Here is a 15,677-nt window from a genome sequence, read left to right as displayed (position 1 = left end):
AGTGCGTGGGCCCTGGTTGAACTGACGTGCAATGACCCTGCAGGATATATATCCTTAGGATTTTTATTCAGTCATTCGAACATTATTTTTTTTCAGGCTTTGTTTTCGATTGTGTCAGTCAATAGTGTGAGTAAAAAATCAAAAGTAAATAACCATTCACCAACAAGATGGGAGTTCAGGAGAGTTTCAGTTGCACGGGAGGGAGGGGCTACATTTCATTAGTGTAGTATAAGTGTTTGCTCGTTTGTCATAGTTCTGCCAAGTAACTTGTGTAATTTTCACAAGGGCCATACATCAATGATGGGGGTACATGAATATGATGGAATGTGTATGAATGTGCAGATGACTGTGTAATGTAGCCTATATTAGACAAGCATTTTTGTTATTTATATTTTGGACATAGCATTTAACATAATACATATCATGTATTAACCCCCCCCCCACACACACACACACACATTCGCCCTGTTGACTGCTCCTCACACAGCAAGCAGAACACCAAATCATTGGCTTTCAAATGAAAAGATAGCATGATGTATGATGTCATCATACTTGATAATCATTGGCTTTCAAATGAAAATATATCATGATGTATGATGTCATCATACTTGATAGGTAATTTTATGAGTTAGCCTACTTCTACATTAGTAATCAGGTTATTATCATCATCATCATCATTATTATTATTATTAATATTATTATTATTAAAAAAGGGAACAATACTTTTGCTAGATATTGATTACTCTTAAGTAGGCTATACTCACCAGCTCGTCCAAGTTGCGCATATCACACAGCACTCTTTGTTTCTGATGCCACTGATCCAACAAAGGTGGGTGTAGGTCTTCAACACTGTCCTTTCGACTTACAGTTTTCCTGGGAGGACTCTGCTTCCTTAAATTCTCTTGGTCCCGAATCTCCTCTTCAATCTCCTCCTCGAGCTGAATCAGCATAGGGGCCAGCATTCCAAATTTGGCACCGCGGCGCGCAACTTCCAGCAAACATAACACAAAATTCTTCTCATTACACCTCTCAACTAAATCATTGGTTTCAAACATCAGCACGTCTTTGATCCCCAATTCTTGACGACACCATCCGATGAAGTTTGACACGTTGTCCCGGGCCAGAAATGAGCCTGGCATGACGTTACGAGACTGGAAAACCACATCTTTCTTTGGCATCCGTAGTGTTGTCTTTGGGAAGGACGATACAAAATCTAGCGCTGCACGGTTTACGTTGTTGGCATGACGGCAGAGAGCACAACCAGTCTCCAAGCTCTCCATAAACGTCTCTGCAGAAATGTCCAAGTCGTACAGCATGTTCAGCCACTCAGCTAGATCTTCCTTCATGGCATAGAGATATTCCTCACTTGATTTAAATGGGCGTATACTTTTCGAAGCAGCAGACTGAATACTGCTCTGATCGGCCATGATGTCAGCGAAATAAGGTTATACCTTACTAGTGTAAATGAAGAACCTATTCTATCACACAATGTCGTTGAATAAACATGTGATGATAGCCATGACTAATCCAGAAAGCTAACACATGGTTCACAGCTGAGATAATTCAGCCTCGAAGTAGGCTATGGGGACTATAGGCTATAGCCTATTCCACTGGTTAGAGAAATACTTCGAGTAATATGACGTCTGTCCCATTCTCACCTGATAGCCTACAATGATGAAAATCTAGCGGTCCATGACAAAGCGTTATCCACATAGTTTAAATTGAGTGAGTCGAGCATCCTCGCATATCGGCAGACATATTCAAACAGGCCTCCCCTGTATCAAGGTCGTTTCGACAGGCGCCGAAGACGTTGACAATTAGGCTATAGCGGTCCATTCCAGCAACGCTTTAAACAGAAATACTAGATGTAGACAACGACCTCCAGTCTTTTAAATTAACGGCATTTCGTTGTTTGCGCTGAAGAATCCGCCTGGCTTATACGGTTGGCTATGCCTGGCAGGCATATCTCATTATGAGAGGATAAGCGCAAGGAGTCGAGGAGAGAAAAGTTAACCCTGTGCAGCCTTTAGTGAACAGTGACGCACATGCCCAGATAACCTCTCCCTAATCTGAACCCACCCTAATGCGTGTCTGATGGGGCGGCAAGTAGGCTAGGCTACAGTGGATAACGCGCTAAACATATATTTGTTCACTTTCTGTATCGTGTTCGTAGATCTACCATCAGTATAGGGGGTAGCCTAGGCTACTTTAGGACCGAGGGATGTGCACAATTTCACCACGCACATTGGCAACTTTAGGATGGAGCTACAGGTCATGTTATTTGAGCTGATGATACCCACTGTGAACCGAAAGGCTTGCATTATGGTTGTTGTCACGAGTCTCCTAACTTTTACGTTGGTTGAAGACATTTTGTTTCAAGTGTGCAACAATGTCGATTTAGTAAGGGAGTTCGTCGGTAGGACTAGTTGTCATACAGGATGTCTCTCAAACAGCCTACTTACCCACTTCAAATACAGTACAGTTTAAGATTAGTGCAGATATTGGGACAATACTAACTAACCATCGAAAAATGGGCCAATATCTCCCATGCCGGTGGAAACATCCACATCAAACCTGGTATACTTAACCACTGTAAGGGCTCAATGACCTGATTGGGTACTCAAGGTCTTTGGGTGAAAGGTCAAGGTTGCATCAGGTCACACAAATGCAGTGTTTGGGCTGTATCTACAAAGCAGATCGATGGATCTTAATTAAAGGTGCTCTACGCGATGCTAACGTCACTTCTGTTGACTTTCAAACAAAACAGAGAGCTAGCTTGCTACTTCCTCCCCCTCCCTCCCGTGCTGCTCCCGTGCAAATGAAACTCTCCTAAACACGCATCTCGTCTGTGATTTGCTGGAACAGTTTGTTATGTTTTTATGGGCTAGGTGTAGCGGGTACAAATATTGTTACTGTGCCTTTAAGAGGTTGACTCACGTGAACGCGCAGGAAAAGGAACGAGCAGAGCTGGAGTAACGTGAATGAGTCTCATGGACTGAGTGATTACTGTTACCGGGCTGAACCAAGGAACCATCGTTTATGTCGTTTACTATAGTGTAGTGAAATTCGTTTATTTTGTTAGTTGTGTGGATTTTTGGACGAGTGACTGCAGCATACAGGAGGTGTTGTTAGAGAAGCTAACCCCTTTGCCTGTTCACCTAACGTTACACGAAGTGCCGCCATTTCGATGTTGTGTTGCTGATGGCTAGTGAACCAAAGTCTGAGAAGATAGCCTGCGAAGGTTCCTGCCCTGCCATTTATCCGACATCCATGTTGTTATCTCGCTGGTTGTGGGTAACTACCCCTGGTCAATTACACTGACAAAACACGCACACACGCGCTCTCTGCGCAGCCTGAACAGAACTGAACTGAACAGAAAGCTGTGCTCATACACTCACTCACACACACATGCCATTCACACTACGTTCGGAGAGAGACAAGACTGTTACTGATTCTCTCACACTTCCACACGGCACCTGAACTGAACTGAAACGCGCCTGTACACGGCCTGTAACTGGACAGCTAACGTCATTTACATTGACTTTGCACACTATTTTGAATGTGAATGTTTTTCTTTTTATTGTCATTCTGCCTAAATTTGGGATTCTGTTTTGGATTGAATGTATCTTTATTCTGAGATTCATACTGGTTTTCACAGTTTGGTATTCTGAAGAAATGTGAATTTAATTGAATTATTAGTCATCTGAAGTGGATGTCTGATTTGAAGGGAAAAGTGTTGTAGAACAGTAAGTCCATTATCTGTGGGATTGTTAATTCATGTCAATCTAATGACAAAAGTGGATTGATGTTTTTTTTGTTACATATTAAAAGATAGTTTTGTAAGCACAACTAAAAGTTATCTAAAGTTCCTGTGTTTATCATTTAGTACATTAAGAGGGAGTAATAAATATTATTTCCCTTAGCTATTTTAGTCATCTGTCTTTTGGATTACTTACCTGGGGGTAGGGGCGTCCCAACTGATTCAGCTAGACTTGGATAGTGTAGGAGTGTATAGTACATCCAGCACATACTTTTCATACACCACAATCCCTTCAGGCAGCCACCGGACATTCCTTACATCCTGAAGCCCACTTTAACCAGTCTATTAAGCCCACACTTAGTCTGGGCTGCTGAACAGGACACAACTTGCTCGTATACACTAACATTGGGGCTACAGCTATTGGGTGTGGGGGACCCTAGATCCTGTCCCACTCTGAGCTCCCTAGGCTAAGCACTGTACTATCCCCTACAAGGCGGCGGCAATAACTCCGACCGCCACAAGTGGCATCACGAACAGGATAGAATAAGCAACCTTTTCTTTTTTTCAATATTTACTGCATTTTTTAACAGAAGCCATGGCAGAATTAGAGCAACTTAAGAAACAGTTTGAGGAGATACAGGTGAGGTTCAATGACCAAGCTCAGGCACTGATGCAAGCTAGAAGCGAGCAAAGAGAAGTTCTGGCATTAGCCAAATCTGTTACACATGTAATGAGCCTGGGCACACGAGCAGACACTGTCCTCTGAACAGGGGAGCTATAGGCATAGCAGGCTCTCCATTCCGAGGTGATGAGCCATCCGAGACTATGGGACACAACTCAGTACGGGCAGAGCACCTGAGTCCAGGAGCCCCTGTAATTAGAAGTCACCTGGCGAAACAGCACAATAACACTTCTGGGGCCCTGAATGACAGTGCCTTTGGAAACTGCTTGGTTGTTGAAGTGAAGATAGCCGGTGTTAAGACAGACTGCCTTTTGGACACTGGGTCGGAGGTGACCACTATCCGGGAATCTCACTTCCAAGAACATTTTGGGAAGGCCACATTGTCCTCAGCCAACTGGGTCCAGCTCACCGCTGCAAACGGCCTGGAAATTCCCCTCCTTGGATGCCTGGAAGCGGACATAGAGTGCATGGGAAAGGCCGTTGGCAGGAAATGTATCTTTGTCCTCAAAGATGAGAGCCCAGACGTGGAAGAGATGAAAGGCCTCCCCGGTATCCTGGGAATGAATGTGCTAAGTGAACTGAAAGATCTCTTTGTAGCCCCAGACGGTGTGAAGAAGATGAATAAGTACCGGGGAACTGAGGCCAGAGTTCAGAGGGTACTGGCAAACATCAGAAAGGAGGCAAGGATTCTCGAACAGAGTGACCGAATAGGCTATGTAAGAAAAGTGGCTGGGAGAGAGAGTCACCATTCCCCCATTCAGCGAGCGTGTCTTTGAAGGTCGTTGTGGAGCGCCCTCGAAAACAAACTGAGCTTGCCAAAGAGCCTCCTAGTTGTTAACGTGCTCGCTAAAATCACTGGTGGTCGCGTGCCCATCCGAGTGCTGAATTCTAGTGAGAAGCCAGTGAGACTGAAACCAAGGTCACGGGTTGCGGTGGTGTATAAGCCACAGCAAGTGCTGCCAAAAGAACTCATAGAGTTTGAAGAGAAAGAGGGAGCTGTACGTGAAGGCTGTTGAGACGGACCTGACCCAGGCTGAAGGGGGTGAAACGGAGCAGCTACCTGTCCCTGTTCAAGTTAGTCTCGAAGGGCTCTCTCCCATCCAGTGCCATAAGCTTAGAGATTTATTAGCTAAGCATCAGGACGTGTTCTCAAAAAGTAACTCAGATTTTGGGTACACCACTTCTGTTACCCATAGTATACCGACAGGAGAGGCCCCGCCCATTAAGCAGCGTCATCACCGGGTTCCACCTCAGGTCTTCCAGCAGTTTAAGAGACATATCCAAGATCTCGTCTCTCAAGGAGTTCTTAAAGACAGTTGTAGCCCCTGGACCTCGCCCGCCGTAATTGTGCTGAAGAAAGATGTGAGGTTTTGTTGCGACTATCGGAGGCTAAACCAAGTAACATGCAAAGACGCCTTCCCACTGCCCCGTGTTGATGAGTCGCTTGACGCATTAGGGAAAGCGCAGCTGTTTTCAACCCTGGACTTAACCTCTGGCTATTTCCAAGTGGCCATGGATGATGCAGATCGGGCAAAAACAGCCGTCACCACCCCATTTGGTATGTTTGAGTGGTCGATTATGCCGTTTGGACTTTGGACGCCCCGGCCACGTTCCAACGACTAATGGGTGTGGTGCTCGGTGATCTGACGTTTGAGGTGCTACTCATCTATTTGGACGATATCATAGTCTTTTCCAATGACTGACACCCATTGTGAGAGACTTGAACTCGTCTTCCATAGGCTGAGGCAGCACGGCCTAAAACTGAAGCCTAGCAAATGCCACCTCCTGAGGGAGGAAGTGAAGTTTCTTGGCCACATAATATCTGCTCAAGGCATCCAGGTGGACCAGGAGAAGGTGCGAGCTCTGGAGACGTGGGCAGCCCCTAAGTCAGTGAAAGGGGTGAGGCAAGTCCTGGGGTTCATGAGTTACTACCGAAGATTTGTCCCCAGGTTTGCCCACCTAGCTCGGCCCCTCCATGCTCTGGTCGGCAAGGGAGGTAAAGCTGGGCCTGCAGAGCTGTTCAGATGGAGTGACGATTGCCAGCATGCGTTTGAAGAGCTGAAGCAGAGCCTGATGAACCCACCAGTTCTACCCTGATTTTAGCTTTTAGCCTTCATACTTACCACTGATGGAAGTCTACAAGGTCTGGGGGCCGTATTGAGCCAAAAGCAGGAGGGAGTCGAGCGCGTCATTGCCTTCGCCAGCCGAGGACTGCATGGTGCTGAAAAAAACGACAAAAACTACAGTGCATTCAAATTAGAGCTGCTACCTCTCAAATGGGCGATAAAAATGTAAAGAAAAATTTAAAAAATAATCTATTCCAAATTCTCAGTTGTATCCGATCACAACCCGCTGCGCTACCTGGGGTCTGCCAACCTAGGAGCAGTAGAGCAGCGCTGGGTAGCCCAGCTTGCGGAGTACAATTTTGAAGTCTGTTACAAGTCTGGGCGTCAAATTGCGAACGCTGATGTCTTGTCAAGAATCCCAGCGGCCACAGAGCCAGATGAGGAAGATTCAGGGAAAGACTTCATACGCCTAGGATCGGACGAAGTGCGTGCCTGTCTCTGGACGGGGCCTGAAGAGAAAACAGGTGCAGTCAAGGTGGAAAAGGCCACACAGAATGTTGTAAAAGGTACGGTGAGTGGTTTCAGTTGGCCAGAGAAAGAACAAGAGCAAAAACGGGATCCCAATGTCCAGCCTGTTCACTCAGCTGTGTGGAACCACAGAAAGGCCACTCTGTCAGAACTAAGGAACATGGAGCCGAAGCTGAAGAGACTCGCCAAACAGTTTGAGCGGCTTGCCCTTTGAAAGGGAGTCCTGTTTCGGTCTGTCAGTAATCCGAGAGATGGGGAAGAAATCCGGCAGTTAATTGTCCCAGAGAGTCTGCAGAGTCGAGTGTTTGAAAGTCAGCATGAACATGGTGGGCATTTCGCGGAACAGAGCACCCTTGAGCTCATGAGGCGGAGCTATTACTGGCCGACAATGACCAACGACGTGCAGGCTTGGATTAAAGAATGCAAACGTTGTAATCTGGTGAAAGATGTCTTTCCCAAAATTAAGGCTCCCATGACCTGTACCAACATTATGGCACCCCTTGAGGTGGTGGCAATGGATTACACCCTCCTTCAGAGATCCAGTGGAGGCTATGAGAATGTGCTCGTCCTTACCGACATGTTCACTCGGTTTACAGTTGCTGTGCCGACCAAGAATCAAACTGCATACACTACAGCCAAGAACCTCATAAAGCACTGGTTTGTTCATTATGGATGCCTGGCATGACTGCATTCAGACCAAGGGCGCTGTTTTGAGGCTAACGTGATAAAAGAGTTGTGCAAGATCTACAGAATAGGTAAGAGCCGCACCAGCCCCCATCACCCTCAGGGCAATGCCCAATGCGAAAGGTTCAATCGAACCATGCACGAAATGCTGAGGACTTTGCCTGCTGAGAAGAAAAGGAGGTGGGACGTACACCTTTCTGAGCTCGTCATGGCTTACAACAGTCGCATCCATTCCTCTACGGGGTACTCACCTTTTTACCTGATGTTCGCCCGAGATCCCAGGCTGCCGATGGACATCTTAGGGGGAAGAGACCTGGAGGATGAAGAAGTGGATAATCGTGACGCCTGGGTAAAGACTCACCACGAGAAGTTCAAAACAGCAGTGGAGATTGCTAATGCTGCGGCACAGGACGTGTCCAGAAGAAGGAAAAGAGCCTATGACTGCAGAACGGCTGGGGCCCTCGTGAGGGCTGGTGATCGCGTTCTCTTACGCAATCACTCCCATCGGGGTAGAAATAAGATAGGAGATAAGTGGGAACCATTTCCCACCATTGTGGTCAAGCAGAACCATGATGACATCCCTGTTTACACTATCCGCCCTGAGACGGGAGGCCCCTCAAAAGTTGTTCACAGAGACCAACTCAGACTCTGTACTTTCCAGTCACCACCCCCACGTCCCTTAGGCAGGCACCAGTTCAGGAAGGACACTGTCCCTGACACTGACACAGACTGTCCCGACATAATTTGAATCCCTGCCGCTACACACACGCCCAACACAAACATAGACATGGGGTATAGAGAAGTGGGGGAGGAGCACTCAAGTGATGGGGATCAGGTTGATGGGGAGGCCGTAGGGGAAGCTTTTAGGCACATACAGGAAGAGCTGGGGACTACGGGTGGGTCAGACGCAGGGAGTGAAAGTGAAAGTGTGTTTGAACCTAGGCGGTCGCAAAGACAGACCAGGGGTACACTTCCCTCTCGATTCAGGAGTGATTATGTTCTAAAGTAATGTGTGAAAATGAAAATGTTTTCAGATTGTCTTTATGCATAACTATGTGTTTGGGTGTTGAGTTATGAAGACTTGAATTAGGATGTTTAAGTTTGAATAATGACAAGTGTTCCGAAGCATCCTTACTTGTTGAAAATGTACTAGCTGAAACTGCCATTTTGTGTTTTGACATGTTATGCTTTCCTCTGTTTTCAGGGATCGTGGTGGATGTCGGATGGCATGGCAGGGTTTCACAGGGGGGAATGTAGCGGGTACAAATATTGTTACTGTGCCTTTAAGAGGTTGGCTCACGTGAACGCGCAGGAAAAGGAACGAGCAGAGCTGGAGTAACGTGAATGAGTCTCATCGACTGAGTGATTACTGTTACCGGGCTGAACCAAAGTTAGAAAAGGGAGTAACGGAACATGGCAGCATATGTTGGGCTACACAAAAGACGGCTGGAAGAGCGTTGAGGTGTGAGCTGGAGACAAATGTTTCGTTTATGTCGTTTACTATAGTGTAGTGAAATTCGTTTATTTTGTTAGTTGTGTGGATTTTTGGAGGAGTGACTGCAGCATACAGGAGATGTTGTTAGAGAAGCTAACCCCTTTGCCTGTTCACCTAACTTAAACAAAGTGCCGCCATTTCGAGGTTGTGTTGCTGATGGCTAGTGAACCAAAGTCTGAGAAGATAGCCTGGGAAGGTTCCTGCCCTGCCATTTATCCGACATCCACTTTGTGATCTCGCTGGTAACTACCTCTTTACAACAATTACACTGACAAAACACGCACACACGCGCTCTCTGCGCAGCCTGAACAGAACTGAACTGAACAGAAAGCTGTGCTCATACACTCACTCACACACACATGCCATTCACACTACGTTCGGAGAGAGACAAGACTGTTACTGATTCTCTCACACTTCCACACGGCGCCTGAACTGAACTGAAACGTGCCTGTACACGGCCTGTAACTGGACAGCTAACATCATTTACACTGACTTTGCACACACTATTTTGAATGTGAATGTTTTTCTTTTGATTGTCATTCTGCCTAAATTTGGGATTCTGTTTTGGATTGAATGTATCTTTATTCTGAGATTCATACTGGTTATCACAGTTTGGTATTCTGAAGAAATGTGAATTTAATTGAATTATTAGTCATCTGAAGTGGATGTCTGATTTGAAGGGAAAAGTGTTGTAGAACAGTAAGTCCATTATCTGTGGGATTGTTAATTCATGTCAATCTAATGACAAAGGTGGATTGATGTTTTTTTAACATGTTAAAAGATACTTTTGTAAGCACAACTAAAAGTTATCTAAAGTTCCTGTGTTTATCATTTAGTACATTAAGAGGGAGTAATAAATATTATTTCCCTTAACTATTTTAGTCATCTGTCTTTTGGATTACTTACCTGGGGGTAGGGGCATCCCAACTGATTCAGCTAGACTTGGATAGTGTAGGGGTGAGTGTATAGTACATCCAGCACATACTTTTCATACACCACAATCCCTTCAGGCAGCCACTGGACATTCCTTACATCCTGAAGCCCACTTTAACCAGTCTATTAAGCCCACACTTAGTCTGGGCTGCTGAATAGGACACAACTTGCTCGTATACACGAACATTGGGGCTACAGCTATTGGGTGTGGGGGACCTAGATCCTCTCCCACTCAGAGCTCCCTAGGCTAAGCACTGTACTATCCCCTACAAGGCGGTGGCAATAACTCCGACCGCCACATAGGTTTGCCCAGGCTGTTTTTGTTGCCTTTTTGGAGCCTGGGCTGTCCACAGAGATCGCGTTTTTTGGCTAGCGGTTGGTTAGGTGATGTTTGCAGTAAGTGGCATAAAATGTTTTACCCTAAAAAACGCGTGACATCGCTTAGAGCACCTTTAAACCTAGCACAGTTATTCATTATAAACTCTGGACGAACTGAGGTAGTCAAGGTCAAAGGTTAAGGTCTAATTAAGGTCTAATTATGTTCCTGTCACACAAGGTTATGACATTCAACATGTGAAGTCCAAATTCATTAGTGAACAACCTTATCTTACTAAAGTGCAATGAGGGGTTTTTTATGTAATAGATGCTGATTGTAATTGTGCATCTGCAATTGTGACACTTTATAACTCCTACAAATTACCTACATACCTACAAATTACCTACCACAAATTTATTTTGTTTGTCTACCTCCACATGACAACAATGTGTGATGGACTTTGAATTCAAATGGTTCTCACAATTAATGAGTTGAAAATGCATCGTTTTGCCACTTATGGGCCCTGTTCATGTTGCACAGAACTTTTAATGACATGCCTTTTTCCCCTATTGTCTGTACCATGAAGGGAACACTGCTTCAACCATATATTTTCTGAAAGCTTATACCCTTAGGATATCCTCTCCTAAACGAGCCGCACCATTTTGCAACAATAAGTTATAGGCTACCCCAAACATTTTCCTATTAGAATATTTTGTCATGTATGCTTGTAATTGAAAGTAGCCTAATTATAGGCCACACTTCAGTCATTTTTTGGCACTAGATATCTGTTTGAATTCAGTTGTTGTAATCCCAGTGACTATTAATGGCCTATCTTAAACTACTGTGATTAATTTAAATTCCCGCAACAGTGATCAATTTGTGTCCCCCTTGGAAAAATGTAATGCCCGTCTGTGAATTGGTGTCTGCCGTCGGGTCTGGCTGTGTAATCACTAATGACACAAAAATGATATGTCATTTGTTTTGCCTGCTATACAGTAGGCTCATATAACTGGATGAATTTGACCTTTACCTTTGACCCCATGACCTTTAGTAAAGGTAGTACCTTTAGATTTATTAACTGTATTGGTTTCATTAAGATCCTTCAATCCCTGAGTAAGTCCTGAGTAAGTACCCTTACAGAAATTTCAGGTTTCTGGCAAACAGTTGCCGCAAATTTGCGGCAAGGTCATATTTTCACATGCAAATTCCTGGCAAACAGTTGCGGTTAACTTTTGGCAATGTTGCAGCAAATTTGCAGCAATGCCATTATGCAAATTAGGTTTATCACCAGAAGTTCACTGGAAGATTTGCCATTATTGGCTAAGTGTGGTGGCAAATCACTGGTGAACACATTTGCCACTAGTGGCAAACTTCTAATTATTGCCGGAACTTTGCTGGAAGTTTGCCTCTAGCGGCCAACATTGGCAAACTTCTGGCAATATTTTCTAGTGAACTCATTTGTTTCCCACAAATCACCCGCAAGTTGCTGCAAATCTGCCGCAAACATTTAATTTTTGTAAGGGTAAGCCAAGTTTGATAAATGACACTTGCCATTGAACTCTAGTGCATCCTACTTCTATCAATGGTCCTTGAGATGTTTCTACAACTTGATTGGAGTCCACCTGTGCCTAAATGAATTCACTGGACATTATTAGGAGAGGCACACATCTCTTTATGTAAGGTCTTACAGTTGATGGTGTATGAAAACCAAGCCACGAGGTCGAGAGAATTATCCGTAGAGACAGGGTTGTGTGAATACAGAAGTCATGGTAGAGTGGCCAGATGGAAGCCATTTTTTGCCAGGAGTTTGCGAAATAGCACCTGAACGACTCTCAGACCATGAGAAGTAAAATATTCTGGTCTGATGAAACAAAGAATGAACTATTTGGCCACAATTCCCAACGGTATGTGTGGAAGAAACCAGGCACTGAGCTGCACTGATGTTTGTCCTTCTTTACGCTTCTCTCATCTCTGACTACATTGAGAGGTACAAACAGGGTTGGGTAGTAATATTCATGTACTCTAAATTATCCTCTAATCTTACTTACCTCTAATATTTCTAGAAAGGAAAGCCAAGCATACACCATATCTTAGGAAAACCTGTTTTGTCATATGTGTTTTGCATTGAGTTAGTGTTTAACTTATTCAAACATCATCAGATCATATGACCATGTAATATGACAACAAAATACAATTTTAATAAACAATTGTATAGTTTTGACAGAAGTATTTCATTTTGCAAAAAATCTAAGGGATTCTGCTAATTGGGTGTAGGTACACTATGCAAGATTTTCACCTTAATAACCTTTACAAAACCAATTTGATGGTAAACGAACTTGTAATAGAAAAATTGTTTACTTAGCATAGCCATAGCATAGCCTCTAACGACAGAACCAGCCATGCCACTTCAAGAATAGTCGACCCGAAGACATATCGCAAGAATCGTGAAACAATACCTTGGGATCAGTCAGAGAACCAATGTACTGCACAGTGTAGAACATTTATTACATTCAGGACAACCAGAACTAAGGCTTCTTGTCATACCACAACCATGAAAATGTTCAATCAAATGCCTTGCCCTTGTCCTTTGTTTGTTGGATGATTTGATTTCCTGCTTATCAGGTCCAAGTTCCACACTTGCACACATGGTGCTAACCAGAGCCGTATAAAGATATCTTTATACGGCTCTGGTGCTAACTACTTGCCATTTTTGAAAAACTGTCTCACCACCAAACTCAGGGTTCTTGCAGGTTTCAATAAGTAAAATTTAAGACCTTTTTAAGACATTTTAAGACCATAAAGATTGAAATTTAAGACCTACACGACGCATTACCAAAAAATATTCAAATCAAAGAAATTCTGAAAAAATCTTTTAAAAGTCATTGAAAAAGCATTAATTTAATTTACAGATAAAGCAATCAAACTAGTAACCTTCCACACCCAACGTCTACAACCCAACTGATTTTTACATTGCTCACTTGTAGTATACTCAAGGAAAAATATCCGTGTCACGTACCAAATGCCCTAAACCTTAATAATCTAAAACAAACTAGCCCTCAAATAGAATAGATTTCAGCAAGGAAGTCAAAAATATGAGACGAGTTGAAACTGGGTGTGAAAGTGTGTTTTGGGTGGACACTCTGCACTTGTGTACCACTTGTAACCAACAGCAGACATCGCTGTGATCTAGCCAGTGTTGCCACAGTTACCTTGAAAAAGTAATCTGATTACTCCTTTAGTTACTTTTAAAATCAAGGAATCAGTAAAGTAACTGAGTTAGATTACAAGTTACTTTATTAGTTACTTTCAGCAGCTGCAGACAACCCCCCGCCGCCTCAACATAAAAATGACAACCAGTTTTGCCAATACTCACTTTATTGGAAATGCATTTTAACAGTAATGTCAACAATGTATAGCAGACATCCCAACCTGAAAAAAAAGTAATTTTAGGGAGGTAGCCCTTTAGCCTAGATACTGAAATTCAGATGTTTGTTCAATAATGTCTAGTCAGTACACCAAATAAGGAAGGCCTATAGATAGAAATTGTGATGATAGAATATGTAGATTTTGGTAGTTTGGGCTTTTCATTTTCAAAAGAGAAAAAACGGGAGAGCATGGTGTTTGCAACGAAAAGGCTTTTCATGTAGCCTTGGCAACTAGCCATCTAGTATAGGCCTGAATAATAGCAAATTAAATGACAATTGTTAAACTCACCTCAACAAGTCTTTTGCAGCCATGGGCAATGCTACAAACAGTGCAGTGTGCAAAACTATCATTATGTTTTACTCTTATGAGACAAGAGTACACTTTTGTCTTAAATGGGTCTTAAATGTTCCTTTTTGGGGGCCACTGACTCTGCCATGACACTCCTGTTCCTAGATACACTGAACTGATTAATTTAGTTCGGGATAAAAAAGATAAAAGCCCACCTACACTGAAAATGGATTGGTTGATTTAGCAAAACAGGCCAGGATGCTCTCTGTCTTGGATGCGCTTCAGGCACACACGCACCACCCCTCTCTCTCTCCCTCTCAGACGTGTGTGCGCTAAACTCAGATGCACACGCGATTTGAAATCCCGGTCTGGTTTGCACGCTCTTGTTCGTTCTAGATTCCGGGAGATTTTATCTAATTTGCGAGCGTCAGGAAACCGCTATCGGGAGACTCCCAGAACTTCAAGAGACTTGGGATGTCTAGCTATACAGCACTTTGTCACCAGCACAGAGTGTACAACGTACCTTAATGTTATCATGTTTAGCGGACACAAACTCAAAATACTATAGTTAAAATGCGCATGTCTCTCCTCCCTCTATTGTTGTTTCTGTTTGTGTTGCTGCTTGGTATTTATTACACGTGAGTCATCATGCTGAAAACTTGAGCGTTAATCCCCGAGACAAGAAAAAAGCAAAGAATATATATTTTGCTAAGGTAAATGACAAAAATAGTAGGCCTAACACACAGTGACTTGGATAAGTCACTTTAATCTGATTGCTAGAAATAGTAGCGCGTTAGACTCGTTACCGAAAAAAGTGGTCAAAATAGAGTAACGCGGCATCACTGGATCTAGCCATGTCTCGTTAAAAGCAGGCCTACACTTTCCCATTTTCCACAAGTAGCCGAACTTTAACAAATTCTGAGGAGACGCAGACGTATTTTGCGGGCAGGTATTGCATTTATTACGGGATTTGTAGATTTATCACTGCGTAGGCTACGTACCAACACCAATATCCCCCAGAAAGAACTACAACACACTGAACCAATGTTCTGAGCATTCTGCTGGTTTTGTTACAATGGTAGCAAAGACACTAGAGCTCTGCTTTGCAAGCTACGACTGAATACTTTTTTGCTACTTTGTAATAACTTTCTGCAGCCAGCGTTTCTGGAAATGAACGATGGTAAAATATTTTTTAGACCTGACTAAATGAATTCTAAGACCTAAGAGGAATGAAAATCTGTCCGTTTTTAAGACATTTTAAAGCTTTAAATTTAAAGTTCTGAATTTTAGGCTTTAGCGTTTTTACCAACTAAGGAATATTTCCAAAGTAAGACCTATTTTATCATTCAAAGACACAGACACCATCTTACATGCTTTATCTCCTCACGTCTGGATTATTGTAACAGTCTTTTTACATGCCCTTTCAAAACTAATTACATAGGCTTCAAATAGTTCAAAACTCTGCTGCCAGGCTCTTAAGTAAGACCAAAAGGTATGAA

At 43.4% G+C, this 15,677-nt stretch overlaps 1 protein-coding gene across 1 annotated transcript in view; it reads right to left on the bottom strand.

The window, feature by feature from the left end:
* The window catches only part of gas2l1 (growth arrest-specific 2 like 1), a 40,468-nt gene extending 38,439 nt beyond the window's left edge, over window positions 1-2,029 (bottom strand). The window contains exon 1 of the mRNA XM_048243942.1: window positions 765-2,029. Coding sequence (XP_048099899.1) covers window positions 765-1,427 — 663 coding nt within the window. The 5' untranslated portion in view covers window positions 1,428-2,029. The remainder of the gene's footprint in view (window positions 1-764) is intronic.
* Window positions 2,030-15,677: the final 13,648 nt, after the last annotated feature.

The sequence above is a fragment of the Alosa alosa genome, chromosome 5 (genome assembly GCF_017589495.1).
Source record: "Alosa alosa isolate M-15738 ecotype Scorff River chromosome 5, AALO_Geno_1.1, whole genome shotgun sequence".
Taxonomy (NCBI): domain Eukaryota; kingdom Metazoa; phylum Chordata; class Actinopteri; order Clupeiformes; family Clupeidae; genus Alosa; species Alosa alosa.
The sequence above is the reverse complement of the archived record's forward strand: the minus strand, read 5'-3'. Positions and strand labels throughout refer to the sequence as shown.